We start from the raw sequence: 22303 nt of genomic DNA on the forward strand, positions 1-22303 counted from the left end.
TGACGAATCCATGAAGCATTTCAGACCATCTCCCCTTTTCAATTTCACTCGGTGCCTGTGAACCAACATGGTTCTGATGCCTTTCACCCTTCAATGGACACACAGCCACCGCTAATCAGGATTACATCCTTCAGTCAACAGTGATTTCAATAAAAGAAAAGAGAGAGAGGCGGGAGAGAGAGACAGAAGGAAAGAAAAACAACAAAAATTATCATAAATATAGGAAGCTTGAGCTGGACTGGCGGCCCGGTTGTTGTCGAGATAGCAGAAGGTGATTAAAATCTCATTCGACGGGAATCCGACTGAGGCACGCTGGTCAAATTGTGGAGGAACACACACACACACACGCACGCGAGCGTACGCACACGCGCAAACACACACTCCCGGTACGAGCGAGTAAAGTGAAGATGATGGAACTCGCCCCCGAGTCGCATCTGATTGCACATGCACACACAAATTGGCACAAAGTAGATTCATGAACAACAAATCATTGCAGGGGGAGCCTGACCTCTTCAAAATGAGCCTTTGTTACAATCATTTCAGTCAGCGCAGCCGCCACGAGGTGCCTCATACTAATTTGCTGTCTCTGTGAGAGAAAATGTGAAAAAATGGCATTGCCCCCCAACAGGTTAACACACTAACACGCTCACCTTTAAATGGATGTGGCGTGTGACCTTATTCTGGGTTTAGATATCGAGCTAATAACTTCCTTCGTGAAACAAATTACCCAGTCTTGGCCTAACATTATTATTTTCTGTATGTTTAAAGAGACGATATTTAACAACAGCGCCGGCTGTGAGCGAGAGAGAGTGTGTGCGCGTGCCGCCTGACTGTGTGTACGGTTTAATTACCACATCGACACATGTGTAACTGATGCAATACCGCTGCTCGCCGGTGAAACCCCTGTACAAACACGCGTCACTTGGAAAACTCTTCCAAGATGTGTGCTCCAAAATCGGGGAATTGCTAACACGCAGGAAAACGAATGTAGACTTGAAGCTAATAAACCGTTTCGAACTGGCGGGTTAATGGCGAGACCGCAAAATTTGGACTTGGGGGCCGCGGTTGTTTTAGCTGAGCGTCATTATCGATCCCCGGAGAGACCGTAAGGTGTAAAAGTGCAAGTCAATGTGTTCATTGTCCCTTCCGTCAAACGCCGGTTTGGTGCCGGCAGGATCGGAAGAACTGTGAGAGCCGACTTGTTTTCTGAGCAATTAAAGCGTTGGGCTCAACAGGAGAGAAGGTGAAGTGGTCTGCCATTAAGCCTAGTTAGAGGGGTCGTAAAGCTAACCTGTTGAGGGACGCGAGTATGTGTGTGTGTGTTGAGGAGCTGTCTGGATTGTGTCAGGTTGTCAGGGTTGGCCACTTTAACAGAAGGAAGTTAAGGCGGTGACCCACGAGGCCAGACACTTTGAGGAGATAATGTCCAAGTCTTTCTTTCGCTGCCTTTCCCTCTTTCCCTCTCTCTCTCTACCTCCCACAGGCCAATTAAAGCCTCGACTCACGGGAAAACTTGCCCAGGACTTCCTCTCCCTCCTCTTCCCCCTGTTTCTGCTTAGCAACGTCTTGTCAACACACACAGATCCTTGGCATTCTCTTCACTATCACTGGCATGTTGGCTGGAATTATTATGGTATTAAAAACCTAGAAACTCGTTTTGAACATGTTTGTATGTCGTGAGCCTAGTTATGCTGTGCTCCATTTAAATCATAAAGGCAGCAACTTTCAATTGGAATATGACAACCGAGTTGGGATTTTCAACTCATAGGGGCATTCTAGAAATTTGGTGATTTAAAGAAAGATGTACCCTAACCCTAATGATTAACATTCACTTTTTAGCAAATAAAATGCATCAATTAGTCAGTAATATTAAGCTGGTTTGGCAAATAATTTAAAAACTTAAAAATAAATAAATGGGTCACAATTATTAAAGTTTCTTTTATGTCAAAAATCATTATGATATTATATAAAGATCACGTTCCATGAAGATATTTTGTAAATTTCCTACCGCAAATATCTCAAAATATATATTAGTAATATGCATTGCTAAGAACTTCATTTGGACAACTTTAAAGGCAATTTTCTCAATATTTAGATTTTTTTGCACCCTCAGATTCTAGATTTCCAAATAGTCGTCAAAACCAAATATGGTCCTATCCTAATAAACCATACATCAATGGAAAGCTTATTTAAATCTCACTTTAAAAAAATTAAACTTTATGCCTGGTTTTGTGGTCCAGAGTCACATATTAGAATAATTTCTGAAGGATCATGTGACACTGAAGACTGTTGTAATGATGATGAAAATTCAGCTTGGCATCACAGGAATAAATTACATTTTAAAATATATTTAAATAGAAAACAGATATTTTAAATTGTAATAATATTTCATAATTTTACTGTATTTTTTATTTGAAAAACATTAAAAAATGTTGCCAACCCCAAACTTTCGAGCAGTAGTTTATATTATGCAGGTACAAAATTGGAACACAGCATTAGCTTATCCTACCTGACTTAGCTTGTGAGGATAAAACTGGCTAAATCTGTTTACATTGTTGTTTTTTCTGGCGAGGCGCTCGTTTCAAAAGCGTACTCTGCCCATCGTGTTGGCCAGATGGAGAAGCGAAGACAGAGGCATCCATCGCAGCTGGCTCTGATTACCGAGTGTCTATCCGTCCTCCAGCATCTTAAGTCACGCTTTGAGATATTACTCGAAACCAGGAAGATCCAATGAAGCCCAAACAGATATAAAGTTCCAGACGAACTCGATCAATACTTGTCATTTTGGCAGCCAATGCTTTGAGCGCCGCAACCCTGATTCTTTTTGATAACGTAAACGATACACAATGTAACGTGAATGAGCTAATTCTCGCTTCTCAGCACAAGCATCCTGGTCTTTACTCAATGATCTCCATCTAAAGCCCTCACAAAAGAGCTAAAGGCTCTGTGACACTCTCACATTACACACATGTGAATATCTGAAGTGGTTTCGCCACCCACCCTCCAAGAGAACGATTTTCTTTCCCTGTTCTCCCTCTGGTCTCACTCTTTGGACAAGCAAGTTTACGCCTGGAGGATTCTAACACAAACCAAGTGTCATTTGTCCTTCAGTTCTACCCACCCAAGTGGTGATTAGTTTGGTTTAGCTGCTGGCTAAGAAAGCAAACCAATACAGTAGACCAAACAAGAGACCCGGCGCTGGAGGGCAGAGCGACGCTCTGATTGGCTGCTCTTCATTATGTCCAGCTGGAAGGTAAATAATCAACAAACACTCAATGAGGGACAGCCTGTTTCAGCCCACCACCTTAATCAACACTTAAGGAATCAAATTGGATTTGCACTATCAGAGACAAATAGACTCCAGATTGTGTGTGTGCGGCTCTCTCTTTCATTGCAAGGGTGACAGATATTTATCGTTGCTAAAACTACAGCGATACAGTACTTCTAGCCTGTTACAATATGCTTGCAATTTATACTTAAAGGTAATTTGACATAATGTAAAGTAATATAATATAATATAATATAATATAATATAATATAATAATATAATATAATATAATATAATATAATAATATGCAATACAATATAATAATATGCAATACTACACAATATAATATAATATAATATAATATAATAATATATCTCATTTAGAAAAAAAAGCAAAATTTTGTACAAAAAAGCATATAATTATAATAACAATTATATTATAATCACTTATATTATATGATACATTAGATGTTATTTGCACTAAATTATATAATATAATATAATATAATATAATATAATGATTTTTGCACTAAATTAGATATGCAATACAATATGATACAATATAATAAAATATCTAATTTAGTGCAAAAAAGCAAAATGTTGTACAAAAAAGCATATAATATAATAACATAATAATATTATAATCAATTACATTATATTATATTATATTATATTATATTATTTGTTACATGCTTTTTGCACTAAATTAGATATATAATATACTATACTATACTATACTATAATATAAAATAATATAACATAACATAACATAACATAACATAATATAATATACGATTTTTGCACTAAATTAGATATACAATACGATACAATATAATATAATATATATTAATATATCAAATTCAGTACAAAAAAGCAAAATTTTGTACAAAAAAGCATATAATATAATAACAATTATATTATATTACATGCTTTTTTGCATTAAATAATATAATATAATAATATGTAAACATATTGTTTATGTTATATATACATACATACAACTATATAATTTGCAGATGTAATATTTTTTCCCCATGTATATAGACAGATAGACTTGCAGTATCACTCCATTTTGGCATGGTTTGTAATAAAAACAAACATTATAAATAAATAAAATTTAATTAAATAAAAAACAATAATAACCCTACACTTGTCTCTTTCAAAACATGTTTTGTGTTACATTCAAAATGTTTTGGGGTCAAAGATCATTGCAAAATGCTAAGAACAGCCTTGGCTAGCAAAAATCATTGCACGACACCACATTATTTACAGCCAGCATTCAGTGCGCTTTGTGCCAAGAATGATATTTTTTTTCCCGAAAAAACAATTGATCACTATGATTTTTCCCATAACAAAGTGGAACCGCTGAGTTTGAGCAAGCCAATGTAAGTATAAACTAAAATCTGGCTAATATACAGTACGCGATGTTCTTGCATCAGTATGCGAGGTGGACACGAAGCCTGTGTGTGTTTGTGTGTGTGAGTGAGTGTGTGTTGGGACCGTTCCACTGAGTAATCCTGTAGGTCTGGCAGAAGAATGCCATTTTTAAAGACATCCCTTAAATTCTGCACCCTACTGAGGCCAGTGGTTTCCTCTGTCATTACAGAAGTGTAAACTCCTGGATGTGGGAGATTGAGGGTAATTTCTTACAGATGCAGAGCCTCCTCTGGCTCTCGACATGGAGATTTAGGGAGAGAGGAGATCCAGCCAGGACTCAGATGAGCTGGTCCCAATTCAGGATAGACGAACGAGCTCTGACGAGTGAGTCACCGCATACACGTGCAAGCACAAATCTGTGACTGAACGCAGGTGTATATTACTCATCACAGGCTTATCTGGAAATTATATTATTGTTATTATACACAAATGTCCATGACATACTATACCTATGCAGTCATTGGGTTTGGTGCTGGAATTTGCACACACACCCAGACAAGAGGCCCAAAAGTGACGTCTGTGGTCATCTTTTATATTTTTTAGTGCCTTTACTGCTTTTTAATGGCAGAGAAGAGGGGATATAATTGAGAAGCAATTAATAACTCTTGACATTTCACTTTCAAAACATGTTTTATGCCAACCCTGGTATATTCAGGACCATTTGGGGGTAAATATCAAATATCAGAGCAAAAATAACAGCCTTGGCCAGCAAATATCTTCGTACCACATCACATCAATTATTCTTGTCTGTATTATCTCATCCTTTGTGGCAAGAGCTATACATAAAATAATAATAATACAAATATTTTTAAAATATTAAATGTGACCCTGGAACACAAAAACTGTCATAAGTAGCATGGGTATATATCGCCAGCAATACATTATATGGGTCAAAATGATCTATTTTTCTTTTAGGGTATTAAGTAAAGATCATGTTCCATTAAGATATTTTGTAAACTTCCTACGGTAAATATATCAAAACCTAATTTCTGATTAGTAATATGCATTGCTATGAACTTTTTTTTTCAAAATTACATTTTTTTTGTACCCTCAGATTGCAGGTTTTCAAATAGTTGTATCTCTGCCAATTATTGTCCTATCCTAATAAACCATACGTCAATGGAAAAATTGACCCTTATGACTGGCTTTGTGGTCCTGGGTCACAAATCATCATCATTTTTATTATTATTACTTAAGGAAATGGTAAAAACGGAATGGCCTGCCACGTCTGCCAGCTCCTATAGGCCAAGCTCTGCTGTTGTTTTACATGTGCTACTGTTCCTTTTCTCGTTCATTGAAGGGCAGAGGTACGATACTTTTTCATTCAGCATATTGAGCAGGTCTCTGGACAAGCCAGCCAGCGGTTTTATAGTTAATCAATACCAATCCATTCCCAGCCTTGATGTTAAATAGGGATCAATACAGGCAAGCTGTGACTGGATCTGATTTCAATTGGTTGGCCAAGCAGTGGGTTTTAATCTGAAGCTAAATCAGACAGGAGAACATAAGTCAGGTGAATTACAACACTCCTTTCCCAGCACCAGGAAACGCCTGTCATATTTTATTATCACAGTCCGGGCAGGTTTATTCACCACCTACGTTTTTTATTTATTTATTATTTCGTTTCATTTCGACGAGAGTAAGAGATACAAGGTGTCGTTAAAGACTAGCATACAAAAAAGATGAGAAAATCCTATTTCTCAACTCTGGCAGAGTGGGAACCGGAGCGAATGCCTGCTTTTTTGTCTCTTCTTAAATGATTGATTCAGAGAGACCGGACAGATCGATGAAGTTCTTAAGTTCAGAACGCTTCCCGACCAGAAGATCATAAGGATCACATAATTTCTGAATTAGTCCAGCTGATTCGCACGGATCTGACATCTCGTGCTACAAAGAGGCCGGTTATTACAGACAGAGAAGAAGAACTTACCCAGCACTTTTTTCCACTACGCTTTGAGGTGCATAACCCCTAATACTCTCTTCTCATCCTAAACGTTGCCCCTTGTCTTCAAAAAGCTGCCTTATCTATCTACGAGTGCCGAAATGGCAAGTGCCATGTATTCCTGTAGATAAGTGTTGTCAGCCACCACACTTTTGCTAAGCTCCCTGAAATCCCACTTTCAGGAGCGAAATCCATAAAACTCATCCGACTCTAGCGGATCTAATGAAACATGCTAGCCCCTATAGCACTGATTGATCAGCCAGCGGTCAAAGCCCTGGCCCGGCCGCCCCGGTGTCCCGCTCCTCTTGTGGTCCATCTATGATGATAAATTAGCATTAGATGGAGCCTAATGAGTTTACTAAACATTTGGGATTTGCACTAATAAACTGGCAAGCTAGCAGGCTAGCAGTGAGAATGAGCAATCCCCGAGCAGCCCCTTATCTGAGGGACATGACAGTTAAACCACGCGTCCAATCTGCCATCGATTCATCATCCTGGCGCCATTGTGCATTCTTCACAAGAGGATAATTATGCAGCCGCTGCTTCGGAAACCCAAGTGTTTTACACAGAGAGCGAGGCCTTGTTGTTGCACGCATACCAAGACGCAAGCAATACCACGGTTTTACCATATCTAGCAGAAGTGCTAAAGAAATGAGTTTCTAATGGCTTCCTAATGCACATGCAAATGAAAAATGCTCACGGCATCTGTCAGCAATAAGAGACAAACTCAAAGTTTGATTTATCCCGCATTACAGCGAACGATCGCGCAGCTTGGTACGTGCAAACAATTTAAGAGTTAAACAAATATTTAGCACGGCTAATGATATTCTATCAAGTCGACCTACAGCAACAACAATCAATCAGCATCGCACCCCATATTTAAAACAATGTAAATTAGCGGCAGCTTTGAGCCAAGTAAACGGCTGATGATGTGTGCTGGATGGCAGACGGGGTTCTGGACGCTGTAATTGCTGGGAATGATTATAATGAGGGTTTGGGAAACTTAAGCAGAGACTCACTTATAATGATAAATAGCCTTGAGCCGGTGCGTGAAACGGGCGGCCTAACCTTTCAACTACACCGCTCGCTTTTCCTCTTCGCCTCGAATGTAATTCAGACTTCACGCAGGGCAGTAAAAGACAAGCGCGTGCGCAGACATACGTCCTCCGGTGCAAGCGAGCGAGCGCAATCTACCCTCAAATGTTCACGTGAGATTCGAAAACACGCTTGCGTTATCAGCACAACGGATAATCTTTTGACAGAGGCCCCTATATTTAGAGATAACTTGTCAGCTTTAATAAATGATAGTTATTTGCTGCAGTTTTTTTGAAGGTTTCAGAGCCGACCGCCCCTCCCGGGACCCCATGGGACGGGCGACGGCCAAGGCCCAGTGCCTCTCGCGGAGAGATGCTGATGGCGTGTGCCCAATGTCCAGATCGCTGTCCTGCGACCTCAAATTGGCGCGACCAGCACCATGTCCAATACAATCCTCACACTGTTTCCTAACCTAATCTCAGCGGTGTCACACGACAGATTGCCACGTTCGGAAAAATGGGAATGGAGGTTGGGTGGGTGGGTGGGTGGCTGGCTGGGAGGGGGTGGTTTAAAAAGAGACATGGGAGCTTTGTGTTTTTTGAAAAGAGAGAGAGATCGGAGGGACAAGGAACGGATATTTCTTCCAAGAGAGAGACGGCGCGCACTCAACACCCTGATCTGATTTACAAACTGCTCCTAATGGCAAACAAATGTTGTGGGTGTGTATTTGCGAATAAGAGAAAGGGAACCGTACGGAGCCAACATCTACCGCAAACCAAAAGCCGGTTATCATGCTTTTACAGCCTAAAACACACACTGACATAGTGTTGACAGAATCAAACAGGACGCTCCATAAACACGCACATGTAAAATAGACAATGCGGCTGAAAGAAAACCAAACACGTCAATTTAATTTAGCACGAAAACATTCTGCTGCGCCGCAGCGCCCGGGAACTAGAAACAACCGCAGAAGTAGTCAAAATAAAAATAAACACTTGATTTAAAGCATTGTTAGCTATGCGAGCATAAAGCAGATCTGTTTTGAATCCATCCGTGGTGTGAAGTTGGAGCAAAACAGGTTGTGCTGTGGAAACGGGACACGTTGGCCACATTCACAGAGGGAAGCGTCATGAACTTCGGACATGCATTCCAGTCAGTCCTTCATAAACCACAACTGATTCAATTTTCCCGGTTGTTATTCAAAGGGAACGTGCACCCGCGCCGGGCTATTGTGTGACAGTGCACTCTCTCCAACTGCCTGGGGTGAGTTTTTTCGCATTTTTACATGTCTGACGGTAATCATGCTTTTTGCACGTGAGTATTTGTTGCATGTGAATCCACGCTTGTGTGTGCGTGTTGACACGCTCAGCGGGGGTTTTCATATAGCCCAACAAAAGGGGAGTGTCGTTGCTTTGTGCGCTCAATCAAATAAAAGGGGCTTTTTAAAGCACATATGTCCCCTCCGCGGAGTCCTGATTAGACTCTCAATATCTCCACCAGACACACGCACACACGCTGGTTGTTGTAGTAAAACTATCATTTTCAAATTTCTCCGCTACGATAGCTTTCTCACCGCTAAGAGTGTGTGTGGATTTCGTCTGTCACTATAGACTCCTCGGAGCCGGCGTCTTCCGGTTGCAGGGCCCATGCAACATGTCTTACAACAACACAGCACAGGGTTCCCTCCTGTCTACACATGCTAGAGCCATTTCCCCCCCTTCCGTCTTCAGTTCTCACACACAGACCCACATGGCATGAAACGGGAACGCACACACTGACATTGGCAGTGCTGTTAGCATACAGCTAAATCAAGACCAATGATGACCGTTTCACTCTTAACGTCTAGTGATCTCCTTTCAGACACCAGAGCTGGGTGTTAAAAATCACAAAACTATGCAATAAATACAATTTTTGCTTGCCTTATGTCAACAAACTTGAATGCAAAAGTGCAACATCATAGGAAAAACTCAAAATTAAAATTAAAAGTTTTTTTTTTTTTTATTAATTCTCTATAGGGGTTTATAGGAGACTTAAAAAAAAACACCAAGATCATGGGTTTTATTATATAAACTAATAAAATCACTTTGGGTAAAAACATCTTCCAAATGTAAATGTAAAAAAGGTTGTAAAACCAGTTGGGATCCTTATTTTTAAAAGTGTGCAAGCAACAACGACTATTTTTTAAATATGAGAGTGTTTACCTCTGTCCATAGAGGACATTGTTGTGGAGAAGCCTGCTCTTGAGTTGTGTTCTGTCGGACATCTGCTAGGCCTTGACCCACTTCTACGTGTGAGCAATGTGTGGCAGCGCTAAGGTTTGGCTTTTTGACCGCAGAGGCTGTTTCTCATTTTCTGTGTGAGTGCGAGTTGAGTGCTAGCTGCCAAGGGCAGGTTAAGCTCTCTGCTTCTCCCCTCCTGTAGATCTGGCATCCCTTCAGTTCCTCGCATAAAAGGTGGCAATCTTCATTAAAACCTCTTACAGACAACTGTCAGTTATTCACAGTTAGAAAGAGCCAGCTGTTCTCACTCGCTCGCTCCCTCTCTTGATCCCTCTAGTGAGACAGAAGTCACTAGTTCATAACAGAGGAGTTTAGAAGCGTAGTCGGTTCTGAAGAGTTTCAAGGTGACAGTGTCATCCACACTGCACGCAAAGGCATTTTTGTATATCATTATGTCGAGGAGACAAAAGAGCAATTAACAAATAATTACAAAAGATTTTTGGTCTACATTTCAAACAAGCCGGCATAAGGAAAACCTTAAGTATGCTAATGATAAATCATTTGCATACTAGAAAACACTTGCCTTTCTTCTTTCCAGGTTTTTTTTTTTTTTTTAACAAAATCCTTAATTTATTAATATTTAAATAAACTGAAAGAATAAACGGTGCCAGACTCAAATTGCAATCAGTTTGTTCAAGTAGGCCAGACTTGACCACAATGGGTCAACCAATCACATGAGTGTTTTTCCATCTGTGGCAGATAGGGGGAGTCTTTAAAACTTGTTTGAATACAGTCATTATTTTTGCAATTCACTCCACTGCCTCAAGTGGCACAAAAATGACACTGCGCCTTAATGTCCTAAAGGACAAAGCAACTCCAGCAATTATGCACTTAAAACTTGTGCCAGACACCTTTTACGCAACCTACACCAAAGCAATACACTTGCAAACATTCTAGTATAGCACTGTGACAGCATGAACACTATTCTCGTCTTATTTTGTACTCTACTTTCACTTTGACCACTGCTGGACTTGCTCATTGAAGGAAAAAGCACTCTCTCTCTCTCTGATGCTAGCAGAGGGTTTGCTGACTGTCTCATAAATAAGGAGTTGCTGCGCACACCTGTGTACCTGCAGCAGCGAGGCTGTTACCTGGCCAGAGATATATCTGCTGTCTGCAACCTCATTAATCAGGTCTAATGGAGCTCCGGCGCTCTCCTCCTCTCACACGTGTGTCTCTGTGAACATAAACACACATATGCGTGCATACGCATCCTCCAAGACTGCTGTGGCCCTACTGGAGATACAAGGACTTTTCGAATAAAACATTCATACACATACACGGTCTGTTGAATGTCACCTGGACAAGGTAAGATATAAATAAATAAAAATATTACTCTGGTGGCTGGAGGCAAAAGCAGCAGTTCAAGTGCCCTCTACCGTACCACTCTGTTTCACACATCCTGGATGTTTTATTTCCTATTAAACAGGAAGTTTGGGTGGGACATACCAGGTGGATTGCTCCTTAATTTATGTCACAACGTGATTTGCTCCTTGCTATGCCAGTCAGAGTCATGTGACATTCTCAGTCTAGAGAGCATCTGATTGGGCAACAATTTGGGCAGCTTGTCACTGGGGGAGTACCCGTAAAAAGACAACTTAGTACCTTTATCTACTTCTCAAAGGTGCATAGGACCTTAAAGTACTACTATGAACCTTCTAGTTGTAAATAAGATACTCTTTAAGAGTACTTTGTCTACGTTTAGGAGTGCATAGAACGTCTCAAAGCTAATAAAGCCACAGAAATCCGCACACGGTGGGTAAAACGGGCCTTTCTTTGGGGAAAAAGACAGGCCGAGGAATTAACACTTAACACTGGCTTAATTACGGCACGCACGCGCCTGTGAAAACCTGCCATTCAAGTGCATTGGTAAATAAACCTCTCTTTACAGGTGATCCAAATGTGTCTCGCTCCAGACAGCCCTCTGTTCCAGCGCTGATATGTAATTAAAATCATCTCCAAAATTCTCCTCGACAGGACGGGCCCGAGCCAAAAATGTAAATGACATTAAGGGAGACAATGAATTGAATTTTGTTTAATGTCCCTTTTGCTGGTGCTAATTTACATAGCGCTTTTCCAACAAAAGCTCTGACCTTCTAAATGCTGGCATTTGCTCAGCTCTGAGAGCGGGCCTGTGCGCGGATGAGAGGGAGGAGGTCTTTTTAAGTAGCCTGGTCGGAGAAGATACAAACAAAAGGGCAAAAAAAACGAGGAACGATCTGTGTTGGTTTTTAAAGATTAAAAAAAAAACCTGCAACAGGCGGAGCACGAGCACAAATTTTTCCGCGGCATATGGCTCCAGGAAGACCTAGCTAATAACCAAGCGTAATCCCTTCTGGAAAGGTCCTCTGGTACGAAAAATTAATGAATGTTTAGCTAAATCAGCATCGGGACCCAAATACCACGCAGTCCGAACAGGTGCAGAAGCCTCAGCGAAATGAGCTACATAAACCGTCCTGCTACACAACTGTGTACTCTGACAAAAAAAGTCAATCTCATGAATTATTCAGTTGAGGGAGGGGGTTTGGCTGTCAGAGGTCAGCACGTCTTGACCTTTCTGACAGGAAGTGAAAGGGAGATCGGTTGGCTAGGAAAACCCTGATCGCTCTCGAGACGGAGGGGTATTATTAGTTCTCGGGCCAATACGGGGGCGGTAAATGATCCAACGGCTCGCGCTTGACATGTGCGTTCAAGACATCACCTACAAGAGTTCGAGTCTAGCTGTAGAACTCCTCATTTCTGAGGCTCAATCTATCTTTCAAAAATACCAATGAATAATCTATGGCGAAGCAGGGTCGGGTTGTGAAATATTTAAAGATCCGTCGAGGTTGAAATTTTGTAACAGCTGTGAAATACAACCAAGTTTTTCTCGTTGTTTTTTTTCCTTCTTCTCCTCGTGAAGAACCTAAAGCTGCACCAAAGTCCAAGAGAAATAGTATAAACAGATGTCTGGCTTGACTACAGGAAAATAGGACACATTTGGAATGATAAGTCTCCTAAACTCCATTGAAAATGCCAGAAGCGAGCGGGTGCCAGTTATTGTCCAAGCCTGTGCCAACGAGCAGTATGCCTGGCCCATGTGCCATCTGGGAGAATGTGGCTGAAAACGTTATTGATAATGGATCACCAGATCTTCTGGTCACCATAGCCCTGTTTAGCAGAACATTCTCTTCCTCTATCTGTCTGTCTGTCTGAACCCAGTAAAATGTTTTGACTGCAATGCAATCGACCCTCACGCAGTTGCACTTTGGAGCTACTTCCTGTGCGCGCAAATGCTTGAATGAGCATGCATGTATCTTAGCTATGCACAAAACTCCCTGGTGTACTGTAATGTTCCACTTTTTCCCTCAGAGACCAGGAAAAAAGACGGACCTAACAAGACATTACCCCACAGGATTGGTTTTGTGATTACAAATTAGCTTTATATCATACACCCCACCTGCGTGAACGCTTCAGTCATTTGAGGTTCGTGTTTCCGTGCGTTCCGGGCTCTCCCGGCCGGCTTGTTCTCTGAGCGTTGGATAAAATCATCTGTTCGCAGTTGTGATATGCAGACAATGCAGTCGGCTAATGAAGCACATCTGCTTTTGTGATCCGACAGAACGGATCGCCCCTCTATGAAAACGATCCTCTCGAGTCTTTCAGACGCCTCACAATCAAAATGTGAGCTTTTTTATCCGCCGTTTCAACCTACCACAATATCCCTCCTTTTTGCCGAGTATCAGAGCTTCTTTGCGCTGTTCTCCTTTTCCTCTTTTACTAGTGTTACACATATTGTTCACCAGATTGAAGCACAAAGCGCCAAGACATCCGATCCATCCACCTCTATTTAGCCACAACACAAAGCCCAGCAATTTATGGGAAGAGTCAATGCGGTAAATATCAGCGAAACCCTGTTGCAAAGTGTTCATGTTTTTTTTTCCTTTTAAAGGTAAACACATTGTATAAGCCACGGCCGGTGGGGAGAATCGACTCTTGACTGCCTGAGACTCTTTTCAGGATCTGCTAAGAGGAAGTGATATGTGTTTTATCTTCTGTTCAGAAAACCAAAACAAATCCTCCTCCTCCTCCTCCTCGCCGGGACTCTTTTTTTTTTTTTTTTTTCCTCTCGCCCCACTAGCTTTTCTTTCTCCTGCGGTTGAGTTACAGTGAGTGCATGAATGTCGGTCCTGTAACTAATTACTGTTCGCACACTGTCAGAGCTCTTCAGCACGTCTGTTTAAACAAGCTAATCATTTAATGCAAAGATAACCAAGGTTACTGGGATTGATTCACACTCTTTGAGAGTGTTTACAGAAGAAGATGTAAGGAATTCACATTCCCCTCAAAAAGGTTAAATAAGGGCTCTGTTCCAAAATCTAGTATTTAGCATTTCTGGTGCCATATTTTGGCCTAACTGCGTATTCATGGGCAAGAAAATCACAGAAGTCCTTATTAGAGCATTGTGGAATTAGCTTAGCAACATGTTAATGTTAAACTCTATGGAGCTGTCTGTTGCTGACCATGTACAGCATATAGTGGAAGCAGAAAACAAGACAGCTTCATTTAAATCAGATATTGATAATGAATAAGCTATGTGAATAAAATAAACCAAACAAACTTATGTCTGCTCCAAAAGAGAGAAATCAAACGGCCTCTCTTCACATGATCCAATTCACTCACATTATTGTGTAGTAAGGCAGGGTTTCCACATTACGACCACATGACGTGAGAGCGGGAAACGCTCAGACACCTCCAAACACGCAAGCACGGCCATGATTTGGACACGCGGGGCATGAGTCCTTTTTTCCGACGCTTCACACACACTTCGTGCACGGTGAGTGACAGCGACAACTGGTCACTGCTATTTGATTACTAATAAGAGAGATGTTCCCTCTGTCAGATACCAAACATTCCCCGCTAAGCAAACAGCTATTTCAGCAAGTCAAACATTAGCATTGCTATCCACTGGTGGCGCGTATTTCGTTCCCGGCTTTACCCATCATCTCACCCTCCAATCTAATTTCCCACTCAGTGGACAGGCAAGTTCGTGATCGGGAGATAACTTTGCAACAGCTACGGCGAGAAACCAAGAGAGAGAGACACTCTCGCTGCTGGCACTGCTTGCTGGTTATTCATGGCTCTTTACAGCAGATGGAAACAGAGAGACTCCTGGCTTTATGGAGCAAGGTAGGCTTGTTCTAGCTCACTAATCTCCAAGAGGCCCGGACTCCAGCAGCCAGCGCTCCCTGTCACATTTACCGTTTCAGCCGCGAGTCCAAGACCTGCCCTGGCGTAATCCACGAACGTGCTGCCACCACAGGGATAATTGGACAAAAAGGAAGAAGTGTAAGTCTCGCCGAGTAAGTGTAACCTTGAGCCAGACTCACAAAGAGAAACATAAGCTGCAGAAAAAAAAAGAAAGAACGTCAATTACCCACTCGGCGGGAGCCGGTGTGTTTGAACACGCTTTCCCTAATGTGATCAACATGCAACCGCCAACAGCCAGCCCAGAAACATTACTCATTTCCCACCGGCAGCACTACAGAGCGCAACGTAAAGACGCCTTTTTGCCTCGAACACGCACGTTTGGAGATGCAACGTTACTGCTCTGCTGCGGCACACGCAGTCGTGCCATGAAGCCGGCGAGAGGCAGTGTGCTGTTTACAGAGAAGATAAGCAGAGCAGTTGTTAACAAATTACGATGAAAGAGTTGTGAATTTAAAGCCAAACGCTCTCGAGATGCTTGCAAGTCTGGAGGAAAGCACTTCCCTGACAACTCACCAGCAATTACACAGTCCCTAAAGACACCCCACGTCAACCCACCTGCGCGGCACGCCGCGCAGCAACACGGGGGCCAACCCGGGCGAGGACGCTGGGCCGCAGCGCCCTGCGCTCACAGACCAGAGACGGGAAGCAGACAGATAGTCTTACCTGTCGATGATCACGGGGTCCGAGGGCGTTTCGTTCCTGTTCCCGCAGCTTTTTTTGTCACAACACCGACTTGGGGAGAAGAGCACAGGGAGAGAGAAAACGAGACATGAGATGAGACATGAGAGAATCAGCAAACAGCTTGCATGTGTCTTTCGTCTCCGAGCACCGTGTGTTTAGATTTATTCATCTGACACGCTCTCTCTCGTCCTCTTTTCTAGCTAACCGCCGAGGTGTTTGGCGTAGGTTCTGGCTGAGCCTGATGGTGTTGGTGGCTGCGGTTCTCGCAGATGCGGGCGGCGGGTAAACACGGAGCCCGGCGCTGTGGCTGAAGGAGGGAAAACAGCATGTTTTTGGTGTTTGTCTTAGTGCTGAGAGGAGGAGAGGGGGTGCCAGGAGGCTGGGAGGGGGGAAAGCTCTCTCTCAGCCCCAGCTTTTGTTTACCTCTAATTGTCAAGCTGTTGTGTCTGGAGAGGATGCAAGATGCCACCTTCAACCAGGATTTCTGTGGGGCACTTATTAATTACCAGCTCAAAAAGCCTCCATCAGTCTCCTACAATGTGCCAATGCCTCCATTTTGAGGCCCTGAAGATGCTTCCATTATGCTTTCTTTAATTAATGTTGAAATTACAGAGGAAAAAAATGTTATGCCTCTTGAATTTAAAGAAGCCCACTTGTATAATGGTTACATGTCTAAGTGAGCTAAATTAACACCATATGGTATGGAAAACACGTAAAGCTCCTTAAAGCTGACAGCTAAAGTGATTAAGGTATGCCTATGGACCTCTGCTTGGGACTCGGAAACGCATCTGTGAGGTTTTGACGCAAGCAACAGAGTGCGATGCGTAAGCTCTTAAAAGTTTGAAGCGATATTAGCTTGCGCGCAGAAGGACGTGGCTTGACCTTTGCGCACTGTTCTGACTCCTTTCCCATTTGCTGGAAAATTGAGTGCTTGCTTCCAATAAGCGTCGGGTTCTAGGTTTGTGCAGTTATTTTATTTATCCTCGTTTTTCTACTTTTAAAAATAACCATAGGATAAGGATTTCTCCGTGGCGAGTGCGTAAAAAATCATAACAGACAGAGTGGCGCACGATTAAAATGCTGAGGATGAAAAGCCACTTTCCAAAAAAAGGCCGGAGTGCGCACACACGCGTCTGCATTTGAGCCGACCGCTGTGTGTGTGTGTGTGTGTGTGTGAATTTCAATTCATCCTCCTTAGTGCTAAAAGTCCAGTGAAATCATTCATAAGTCCGATGTCACCAAATGATCCGGTCAAATTTGCGCTTTTGAAGTAGAACTTCTGAAACTCGCAGAGCTGGGCGCAAAGCGAAGCGTAAATCATTACGCATAAGCCGCCTGACAATTCTGAACATTTGGATTCTTTTCAGCGTATCCAGGCAGATCTATTCAGGGATTCATTGATTTTCTGTAAGGCTGATGCTCGGAGGCCTGGATAGGCCTACATCATGTGCGTTACGCATTTATGAAAACATGACAAGACATTATGGCTGATAAAATTCAATTACGCAGTCAAATGTGATAGTTTGTAATTATCTGAAAATTAAAATCTTACCTGCACATAATTTCGTGTGTGAGAAGAACTCGGCACATTTCTGGGTTTTTGTCTTGCCCTTCATAAATAATAGCCTTGAAATAAAAGTCACAGTTTAGACATTTTAAACAAGTGGATAACACATAAAATAAACCATTTTAAATATTAAATATAAATCCGCAAAAAAAAAAAAAAAAAAAAAAAAAAAATTGAATTTAAAGCTAAAATAATAAAACGTGGTTTTAAAGTTCAAGTTCATCAATTAAAAATCGACAAGAGAAGGTGCGTGAATAAAATTCATTTAGCCCACATACATTGTTAAACAATGTTTTATCTGTAAACCAACACACATGCCCACATTCTAGATAGAGATAACCTTTGTGTTATTAATTTGCATAAATAAATATGATGTTTGAAATGAATATCAACACTTGGCCGGTCATTGCGATGACAAATTATACCACATGCATATCACTTTAGAAATGAAGAGTCGCATATGCTTCTGTTTAGATCTTCGCGCTATTTATTTGGGGAATGATAATAGAAATCACATAGATGTCGCTTTTCAGACGCAGATGGCCGCGGTAAATAATACCCATAACCGTACACATCAACGCGGTTATAATCTGCAGATATTTAGGGGTAGAGTGCTAATGGGCAATCTGTTGTTTATTTTGAGCCGCTAACAATGATTTTTCTTTAGATAAAAAGCGGTGTCGGGGGGTACGCTTGAGTAATTTTTGAGCATTGGCTTTAACAGATGGCGTTTGGAGCTGTAGGTGCGCACGGGCCTTGGTGCTTTTTGCGCGTTCTGTCTGTCTCACTCTGTCTTTCTCTCTCTCTCTTTCTCTCTCTCCCTCCCTCCCTGTTTGCCCTGCTCCCGTTATGATGTACTGTGCAAGAGCGCACTCCAACGCGCCCCACGGATCCCACGGAAGGACGCGTTGGAGTGCGCTCTTGCACAATACATCATTGCACAAAAACAGTCACTTTTATATAAATACGCAGTAGGCCTATTATTGGTACATATAAATGTATGAAAATCCAAGCACTGTTGTATACACATAAAACTGGGAAGAAAAAAACGCATGCGTAATGTGCGTAAATAAACACACGGTGCAAAAATAAATTGCTTTAAATATATGAGCTTCTAATAAAGTATAGTAACAATTAGGTCACTTTAGAATTTTAATTTGCCAGTTGCATGCTGAATGCAACGGTTGGTTTGTAATTATGATTAAATTAATTCTATCAATCAATTCTGTTAAGAATTACCTAACAAAGATAAAATTAAAACGGTTATCCCAAATCTACAATTTGCTAAATTATCACTATTATCAGGCATTATTTTGTGTGTCCTTATTTATTTTCCTGCCTCTCACTGAAAATATACGGAAAACCATAAAGTGGCTGTTCAGCGCCATTGACTCTTTGATCATGTTCAGCTCCATTCAGAGGCGCCTCAGATAAAACCTTCATATTTTCTCTCCTGTGAAGCCAAACGATGGATAAACGACAGATAACAAGAGCCTCAAAATCAAGCTAAAGATCCCCCCTGTTCTTTACTATGAGAGGCAGAAATGGACAATGGAAATGAACAGAGAGTGATTTCAGAGAACATCAGAGTACAATATGAACTCAAGTGTCTGTCTCACGCCTGGAGCTTTATTTTTATGCCTTTAACCAGATCTGATTACAGCACAACAAAAGTGAGTTTTCACGTGCCGGCAGTGCGATAGAAATGACATACTAAAATATGTAAACCGAATGGCTGTTAAAAAAAAATATTGCACTGCCCAATAATTAAAAAAAAAAAAAAAAAAAAAAAAAAAGCTATTTAATTTTTACAAAAATGTATATAACATACGAAGCAACTATAAGATTCTTTTAAGAAAATAATACTCATACATTATAAAATGGTATTTTTTGTGATTCACAGGTACACGCACACGAGCTATATAATGTCTCAGATTAAAAACAAGATTAACTAAAAAACAAAAAACAGCCTAATTGAGCGCAATACAGAAATATTAGGTTTGAACATTATGCTCCATATGCGAGAGTAAGGCTATAATGTGGCTCTTAAGAAACTAATCCGCGTAAATTATAAAGAAAATTATCATCACCTTAGGTTATTTTCCCTTTATCCTCAGTAAATGTTTTATTTTAAATGCGCGATTTAAAAGTGTCTATACACATCTTTTGTGCCCTCCACCATTTCATTAATTCGCAATAAATTATCAAGCAGCTACACGAGAAGAAAAACGTGGTAATGTGATTCATATTAAATTAAATCTGCCAAATAACCTCCCCCATTAATCAGAGCAACCCAAAATACAGCCACGGCTTTACATTACAGTGTTCACAGTACACGTGAACATAACAGCAGCAATAGCAATAAAATATTCTGCATCTCCAATAATTTAATACATGCATTTGCTTATTCTGTATTTACTTATGGTAACTGTAATGTAAAGTGTGACCGAAACACGTGCAACAAAATATTACAGAGATTATAAATACAAACACACACACACACGCAAGAAAAAAAGAAGGAAAAGTTCTTACCTGTTTTGTCATGGAATCGATTAACCGAACATAAAGATCCTGTTCTGTTCTGACGCCTGTGGGAAATTATTTTTGTTTTTCAATGTGGAAAAAAAGTCTGGTGTAAAAAAAACTACATAAAGTTTCCACGGGAGAAAAAAAAAATCTGAAAGAATTCTTCAAATTCACTAATAAAAAAAGAAAAACATCATCGATGGTTTTCCATCTACTAGAATTACATTTGTGGAATAAACTGAACTACATTTTAGGAAACTAAACGTAAGTTAATACGGCTCCATTGAGCGAATAAAACACTTGTAAATCTATCCTTGCTGAATAGAGAAATTTACACTTACCGTTGCTGTACAATAGTTGTAGTTTGTAATGTATCCCATTGTTAGTTTTTTCACTGTTTGGTTCCTGAAAATAAGCATTTGTTTGGGGTCAGATTGGCATTATTGGGTTGTCGAGAATTTTATTTTAGTATATTTCTTAAACGCATGCATTTTTTTGTTTTTGCTTTTTGTCTGTATGCATGTTCTCTCATATTTAAGCTTTTATCCAGCAACTCTATTTCAAGGTTGTATTTTGGTAAATTCCTGGCAATAATGTGTATAATGCAAATCTATTTTCTGTTTTTCTGTGATATCCGTCAAAACGGTTTAATGGCGCACACGTGTTTCCAAAGATCTAGAAGTGTGGAAGTTTTAAGGTGAAAATTCAAAGCAGTATTCCAGAGTGGCGCTTACTTTCTCCTTTTCCACAAAGTCCACAAAAGCTGTCCTTTCGATCTCCACTGGCTGTCCCTGTCTGTCATAAAGCGCCAGGACGAAGTGGAAAAAATTGGATTTTCTGAGGTTGGATGGCGGTTGCTTCTCATAGTGCGCCCGTGCCAGACCAACTCCACTGCGGGGAAAAAACAAGACACCAGTGTGGGTTAAAACAACAGGCGTACCACTTGAGATATAGATAGATGTAGATAGAATGAAAACATGGGAGAATTCTTGATTTGTCACTTAAACTGTAATATGATGTAATGAACAGGGGAAAGCGGCGAAGAGGTGCATGGGGAGAGTGTAATTGATACATGGCATATTGGGGATTTAGGGGTCGATCTGAGAAATGCATTAAAAAATCGGATGATTTGGCAAACGTACCTCTGGGCGGCCGTGTTCGCATCCACCACCCCAGCCGTGTGCATCCACGATCGGACCGGATTCATGCCACTGCCCAGCGGTTCCTCTTTCATAGTGGTCCCCCCTCTCGGTATATTTTCCTGAATCCCAAACATTAAAACAGTTCGCGTGCAACCCACTTCCAGCCAAAGAGATGAAATGAGAGTGTGAGCGAGGGCGCGTCGTCTCTCCAAGAGCCCCTTCGGATAGCCGCAAGAGTTTGTTTGGGATTTGTCGAAAAGAGAAGAAGAAGAAAAGAAAAAGCAGTCCCGACTCCTTCTTCAGTCCGTCCTGCGTTGGCACCACATGAACGATTCAGTGCGTAAAGAGATTCTCAAGCCTCTCCAAGCAGCTTGTTTGGATAGATGGAGATCCTCCCGTGCAAGAAGAAGCGAAGCAAGTCGCGCAAATAGCGGGGATATTAAGACTTGTTTTAATTCAGTTAAACATTTCTTGCAACTTTCTGTTGTTGTTGTTGTTGTTGATGATGATGATGATGATGGTGATGATGCTCTTAGCTTGGTGGCATCCTATAACAACAGCATCAAAAAAGGCTTCGGGACACTGCTGAATCCACCACTTCTGGCTCCAAAAGACAAATAAACGCGTAAATGATCACCGTGGAGGTGTTCCCGGACACGGGAGAGGATGATGAGGGGCCTTTAGCGCGTCTTTGCAGAATGGATGGAAGCATACAAAACTCAACCCTCTATCCCCCAGGACTGGAACCTTTCCCGGGAGCCAAAAACTCCAGACCCACGGGATCCACGCTGTCAGAGGATGACGCGCACGGGGGCGTGGCTTTGCCCATACATGGAGAGGATTGACGCTTCCTGTCGCTGGGCTTTAAGCTTGGACCGTGAGTACATACGCGACTAGAGTCGCTGCCGCTGCTGCTTTTCCAGCGAACATCTCGTGTCAAGTAATCATCAGAGAGGAACAAAAATGAATGATAATGAAAGCCCGCGAATAAAGCGCGGCGCGCGGGAACTATATATCCTCAAAAACTGCCGTGCAAGTTTATAGAGTGCAAAAGAGCACTGACTGACCACCCATCCGCTTGCGATTGGGTTCCAGATTTTTTTTTGGTTTCGTTTTTTTTTTTTTTTTTTTTTCTTTTTGTACAAAAAAATAAAAATTCTTACTCTGCCATCATCAC

General features: G+C 41.3%; 1 protein-coding gene across 15 annotated transcripts in view; it reads right to left on the minus strand.

The window, feature by feature from the left end:
- Positions 1–22182, minus strand: part of ebf3a (EBF transcription factor 3a) — a 104545-nt gene extending 82363 nt beyond the window's left edge. For 8 of the 15 annotated variants that reach the window (XM_051123657.1, XM_051123656.1, XM_051123663.1 and 5 more), the window contains exons 1-6: positions 21127–22181; positions 20719–20875; positions 20326–20389; positions 19991–20046; positions 17444–17517; positions 15874–15942 (exon numbers count right to left, since the gene is read on the minus strand). In XM_051123657.1, coding sequence (XP_050979614.1) covers positions 15874–15942; positions 17444–17517; positions 19991–20046; positions 20326–20389; positions 20719–20875; positions 21127–21260 — 554 coding nt within the window. In that variant the 5' untranslated portion in view covers positions 21261–22181. Of the gene's footprint in view, positions 1–15873; positions 15943–17443; positions 17518–19990; positions 20047–20325; positions 20390–20718; positions 20876–21126 lie in introns of all 15 variants that reach the window. The other 7 variants (XM_051123665.1, XM_051123660.1, XM_051123664.1 and 4 more) reach the window with 2 other exon arrangements.
- Between the last annotated feature and the right edge of the window lie 121 nt (positions 22183–22303).

This window comes from Labeo rohita, chromosome 12 (assembly GCF_022985175.1).
Source record: "Labeo rohita strain BAU-BD-2019 chromosome 12, IGBB_LRoh.1.0, whole genome shotgun sequence".
Classification (NCBI taxonomy): Eukaryota; Metazoa; Chordata; class Actinopteri; order Cypriniformes; family Cyprinidae; genus Labeo; species Labeo rohita.